The 6,374-nt window shown below is 38.5% G+C and overlaps 1 protein-coding gene across 1 annotated transcript in view; it reads right to left on the bottom strand.

The window, feature by feature from the left end:
* CD274 (CD274 molecule) overlaps window positions 1–5,803 on the bottom strand; it is a 7,225-nt gene extending 1,422 nt beyond the window's left edge. Inside the window, exons 1-4 of the mRNA XM_010183962.1 lie at window positions 5,749–5,803; window positions 4,710–5,063; window positions 3,958–4,239; window positions 2,074–2,184 (exon numbers count right to left, since the gene is read on the bottom strand). Of these exons, the coding sequence (XP_010182264.1) occupies window positions 2,074–2,184; window positions 3,958–4,239; window positions 4,710–5,063; window positions 5,749–5,803 (802 nt within the window). The remainder of the gene's footprint in view (window positions 1–2,073; window positions 2,185–3,957; window positions 4,240–4,709; window positions 5,064–5,748) is intronic.
* Window positions 5,804–6,374: the final 571 nt, after the last annotated feature.

The following is a 6,374-nucleotide window of genomic DNA, read 5'->3' as shown; positions in this document are numbered from 1 at the left end:
AAAAAATCACTTGTCTGGTCATCTACGACAGTTTGGGTTTTAAAAAGAAAAACCTATTGCTACTACTTTAGCTTCTGAATCAACTTGTAGTTTACGACATACACATACACGTATATGTAACATAATCATGATAATCACATACATCATGACACGTACATACATTATCCTATATAGACACAATCAATAAATATTACTCAAGCAACCTAGGAAACTTCTGACCTTCACTGAAATCCCCAGATGGGAATCTTCTGAGAAGTCAAGGATTTTGCTGTCCCTTCTTCCACTTTCATGTTCTGCTCCTATTCCTATCGTGTTCTTAGGACAAGTGTATTCTGAGACATGCAAGGCTATCCACAGCCCTTTTGCAGCCTCTTAGCACCACCTGTGAGCCTGTTAAGCTTACAAACACTTCTCTCAGGACATGTTTTCATGGCACTGATGCAGGAGATGAGTTTGTGACAAAAACAGCGAATATCCACATTTAGTTCTAGCTTGTATTTATTTTATGGAACTTGAATGTGTATGCTCAGCATAGACACTTAGAGATGGTTTGTTTAATTTCCAGATAGAAATTAGGGCTGTTTCTGGTTTTCACTGTGGAAAAGAGAGCTAGCAGACAGGAAAACCAAGTTTTGCTTTACCACCTCAGAAAGTACACCTTCCTTAGTGTGGAAGCTTTTGAGATACCACATGAAAGGACAGTACAACTAGCCTTTGCATTTGTTCCAGCTGAGTTTCATGCTAGCCACACACATTTACATCTCCTATAAAATTTAAGAATTTTTAGAGGACCATTTAGTCAACTATCTTGTTCAGTTCTGGTAGTAATTTACAGGGTCATGCCAGTATGGTATTATAATGCTAAGAGTACTGTATCAGTTTCAATGCCTCTTATACTTCTCCTCTGCAGACAACTTGACAAAATTTAAAAAGTTACTTGGAAAAAAAGAAGTAGCTACATTTCAGCTAAAAAAAATTCCACAAATTTGTTATACAGAGGAATAGTTCTGGCCAAAACCAGAATGTTCAGCAAAAACACTTCCCTTTTGACATTTGCAAATGAGCCCTATGGATGTTCTGAGATCTGCATGAATTTATTGTATCTGTTAAAATGAAGAGTTCGAAATACTGAACATAAAAACCTCAAGCATATCTACCTTCCCACCAAGGGAAAAAAATCCCACAAATAATCAAAGGAAAAAAGTAATAGTACATATTTCAGGTTAAGCAACACGTTTCAAACTTTTTTTTTCTTCAGTCTGGGGACAAAACATATTCTTTTCATGCTCAGATACCCTAAAAATTATTTCTCCAAGTTTTTCTTTGGTTATCTAGCAAGTGAAAACAAATTGACACCAATTCTTTAGCTCTTCAGCATACTGTGGTGCTGAAAATGTCCAGTTCAAGTGAGTGAAGTGGAAAACCTGAAAACTTAACAAAGAAATTAATCAAATGGTATGAAGCCACACTGGAAATATTCCCTCTTGTGGAAAAAAAAAAGTCTTTCAGACTCAAAACCTTGGCCATATCACTTCATATGTAGTCTGCCATTTATATGGTGTTTTAACCAGAATAAAGATATATCTAGAATTCAGAACAATCACTGCAAAAAACCCATGCGCAGTTCAGTGAAATTTTTCAGAGAATGAAGGAAAACAAACCAAACCAAACCAAACCTCCAGTGACCTGTCTGCTTTCAGCATTCTGGTCCCTAGTCAAAACGGAGGACACAGAATAGGAAACTTACGTTTCCAGTAGGTGCATAAGTTGTGCTTTGATGTTTGAACAGATGAGACATTAATCTTATTCTGCTACATCATTATGATAAAATTAACAGAGGTGCATGGATACGGAGTCTGTGAGGGTCTGACAACCTATTCCACTCTGCTAACTTGCTAGTACTTGACTAAGTCAGATAAAGAAAAAGAAATAAACAATGTGATAAAAAATTTCATGGTTTCAGTATGAAAGATCTAAGGCAGACTTTTATTATCTCATTCCACATCTGCAAGGATGTATTAACAGAACAGGTTAGTAATAACTGAGATACACTAAAATAAAAAATGTGAATACCTTTCCTTATGCAGAGCATAAACAGAAGCACTGATCCAAAGATAGCAGTCATAACGAGAACTGCTCTGACAAAGCGTCTGCTCTCGGTCCGGTGAACACTATCAGCTGAATCTTTAAGAAAAACAGGTGAGTGAAAGACTTAACGTAATTGCATAAGCTTCTCCCCTTCCCTTTCATTTTCACCATATTATTTTTGCTATGAGCACTTCAGACACAGAAAAAGAATTTTAGCTTGTGTCTAAGGTCAGGTGTTGACAGTGGATTTCACCACATCACATTATCCCAATAAAGGAAAAAAAAGAAAGAACATATTCATATTTCTTTTTGCTTCCTTCATTCCATGTGATAGTGCCTTTGATTCCTGTCACAAATCCTGCTCATCACCAAGATTCAACATGCTACATCTGGCTTAGTTTCCTGTAAGGACTACAGGAAAGAGCTGATTGAGGAAGAGAACGGAGAGTCCCTTTCATCTGGTAGAGCTCTGTATGCAAAACATAAGTGGCCTCCTTGAATCTGAGACATGTTTCTTGCTAAAACCAAATTCGGCCCCTCACCACCTGTTGAAAGGATAACTTGGCTTTCCCACTCTCAGCTGCCTGTTTCCACCCCTTCTCAGTCCCAAGAAGTGTGCTGGCACAGGCATTTTAAAAACTATGGTGAACTGGACCAGGGAAATTACCTGACCAAGTAACATTTGGATAAATAGAGATGCTATTTCTGAGCTGGATCAAGTCTCCAGTCTGGTTGGAAGCTTGTGGAAACATATCAGGGTGCAATGCAGAAATTAAAAGATTAACCAAAGGCAAAAGTAGTAGGGGTGGTACGCAGTTAAAAGGTCTAATGAGAAATTGTATTTGTCTTCTCATTTCATGCATCCTCCTTCAATCCAGACTTTAAGAGGACAAAAAAATGTGTGAACAGTTTGTGAAATTTAAATATTCTCAGAGCAAAGGCTGTGCTGACAGGAAAAGACCATATTGTCCAAATTTGTTTGATGGTTATCATCAGTAAAACAGAAGATTTTTGGAAGGTGTGTTTAATTTATATGGAAAGGTTTCATTACTGGTGAGACCGCATCTGGAATATTGTGTTCAATTCTCGGCCTCTCAGTTCAAGAAAGACAGGGAATTGCTTGAAAGAGTCCAGCACAGGGCCACAAAGATGACTGAGGGAGTGGAGCATCTCCCTTCTGAGGAGCGGCTGAGGGAGCTGGGTCTCTTTAGCTTGGAGAAGAGGAGACTGAGGGGTGACCTCATTCATGTTTATAAATTGGTAAAGGGCGAGTGTCAGGAGGAAGGAGCCAGGCTCTTCTCAGTGATAGCCGGTGACAGGACAAGGGGCAATGGGTGCAAGCTGGAGCATAGGAGGTTCAACGTGAACACAAGGAAAAACTTTTTTACTGTGAGGGTGACAGAACACTGGACCAGGCTGCCCAGAGAGGTTGTGGAGTCTCCTTCTCTGGAGACATTCAAAACCCACCTGGACGTGTTCCTGTGTGACCTAGTCTAGGTGATCCTGCTCTGGCAGGGGGTGTGGACTGGATGATCTTTTGAGGTCCCTTCCAACTCCTAATGTTCTGTGATTCTGTGTGATACTAGGCTCTGAGCTATATGCTTTTCAAATAATGGAACTTTTTAACACTCAGACTCAATTTTCACATTAATTGAGGTCATGCAAAATTCCTGTCCTTGAACTCTACCCACATGTGCATGATGAACGTATTAGTATGAACACTAATAGCAAAACTTAACAACACAGGTATTTCTTTTTAACCTTTTCAAAATTAGATAGGAAAGAGAAATGAATCACGGCTGACTCAACAGAGTCAAAATGACATAGTACCTTGAAGTGTATTACCATAAATTAATTTAGAAATGTTACCTGCTATGTGTAAAATGGCTGATGTATTCTCTTGAAGCTCTTTATTCCAGAATATACAGTAAAAATTCTCATCAATCCTACTTTTGATTGTAAGGGTACTTGTCACACGATACAGCTGGTCACTTCCAGTTTCGTAACTTGTGTTTGCCTTATCAGTCAAATCTTCATATTCTCTGTTTCTCCATATCACTTCAGCTCGTGGGTATCCTTCTGACTGACATGTCAATTTCCATGTGTTGTCTCCTATGCTCACCACTCCTTGGCTTATAGTTCTATAAGGAGCTAAACAAATGGAAGAAAACAATTACTAGTAGGAAGCTAGAAGAATAGCATATATTAGCAAGTCACCTTTTCTTTATTCCCAGCCCTTGGCCAACCTTCTCTTGATCAGTTTGGATTTCATAAATAATGTTCTTGACAGGAAAAGTATATATCACTATTGTGTCTCTCTATAGTAACTGAAGGTACAGGAGTTATTACAATTTTGACACTATTTAGAAAGTTACATTAGCTTTCTGGTCTTTGACCTGTCTAACAGGTTTTGCCACACCATTTCTTATATGTCATTATGGGAAATAAAGGACAGAACATGGATTCAACCTACAGTTATACAGCTGACAACAGCCCTGTGGCGGCTCCTGTCTCCGGAGAGGTTTCTTTAAATGCTAACCCAGACAGGTCTGACTTCAGGGACTCCTCTGAAATCTTTTAACAGGATCACATAGCACTGAACCTCCTGCAGTAGCACTCACCCTTAACTTTCAGATTGACCGTCTTGTAGTCAGCTCCCCCATAGCCAATAAGGCAGCGGTAAAACCCTGCATCTCTGAGCTTCACATTGGTGATCTGAAGGAGAGACTGTCCCAAGTTCAGTTTCTCTTTCAACAATTTTATTCTTCCCTTAAAGTCACTGTGCTGACTTTTGAAGTCTTCCTCTCCTTTGAGAAGCACATAAACCTGCTTCTTTAAGTCATCTTTCTTTTCCCAGCTGACACTTAAATCTCTAAATTTTAATTTCCCATTCACTGGAAATGTGCATTCCATCGTCACATTGTTCCCATATTCCACAGTGTAAAGTGACTGGGGAGCTTCAACTGTGAATAACGCTGAAAAACAAAATTTGGAAGAAAACTTAATTTTTCAAATATAAGCCTAATCTTCGAAGTCATGTCTTACCACATACATAGGATATTTCAAGGACCAGAAGTATTTTACCTGTTCAGAAAAGTTAATTTTTACAATGCACTTGCCCAAGTTTGGGACAAACTGGGCTATTTATCTCTGTAGACACCTGGTTTGCACACACATACAGTATGCTGCTCTACTAAAAATAAGCAAGTGTGTGTGCAGAGCCACTCACAGCCGTTTGTTTCAGAACACTGCCATGGTAACAGGCAATTGTTAGTGCCTCCAGTGGGAGTGTTCTGTTTATATGTATATATGTCAACTGTTTATACACATTATGCTAAAGAATACATGACAATTCCCAGGTGTGACACTGCCAATAAAACTTTTTGTGTAATGCAAATGGTACCTCATCTGAAATTGTGCCTGTGCTGAAACACCAACAGGGATTTCAACCTAGCCCTGTATCAAAGCATGCATATTAAGCACATGTATCTAGTTTAATGTAAAAGCATGCTAAGACCTTTTTTAATTAAAACACTAAGGAAAAAAACCCCCAAACACTAGCACCTGAAGGAAAACTGAGGAATTAACATTTCTGTGCTTATACATGGAAAGGAAACATACTTAAACCATTCTACTGCCTCTCACGAGTCAGCTTCTTACCATTTAGGAAATGCCAGTAGAATAAAAATATATACAAAAGCAAAGGCTTTTCCATGATGTAGATAGAACCTAAAATGATAAAATAATAGAGAAATATCAATATCTGCTCAATTTCTAACTTGGACTGTAAAATACACACAAGGAACTGGACAGAAGGCACTGAATTCCACTCTAGCTGAAAATATGACAAAATTGTACCTTGAACTACAGTAGCTGCAGGGGCAGAAAGATTCCTGCATGGGTCCAGGAAGGAAATCTAATTTTATTTACTTTAAACATTTGTCCTTAGTTATGGCAAAAATACAAGCTTTATCACTACCTGTCAAATAGTAAATAAATACTCACAAATATGCAATTGTTCCCCTAAACTGTAGCAGGGAGCGTTGCTCCTGCTGGGAGGAGAATGGAGGAGTTTTCTGTATGCTTTCAGTGGAAGAAATAGAACTCAGTTTTTTCCCACTTCTTTGCCTTACTTTAACATATTGTGAGCATATCCTGTTTTATAACACCTGGTCTTATGGTATTTATCATGGGGCACGTGAAGTTACAGATACTGTGAACAGAATTCATTTTTACACATATTTACACAATAGTGCCTTTGTAAAACAGAGACAAAAACAGTCAGC

This window comes from Mesitornis unicolor, unplaced genomic scaffold, assembly GCF_000695765.1.
Source record: "Mesitornis unicolor isolate BGI_N332 unplaced genomic scaffold, ASM69576v1 scaffold46394, whole genome shotgun sequence".
Classification (NCBI taxonomy): Eukaryota; Metazoa; Chordata; class Aves; order Mesitornithiformes; family Mesitornithidae; genus Mesitornis; species Mesitornis unicolor.
Note: the sequence above shows the minus strand (reverse complement) of the source record. Positions and strands in the feature narration are given on the sequence as shown.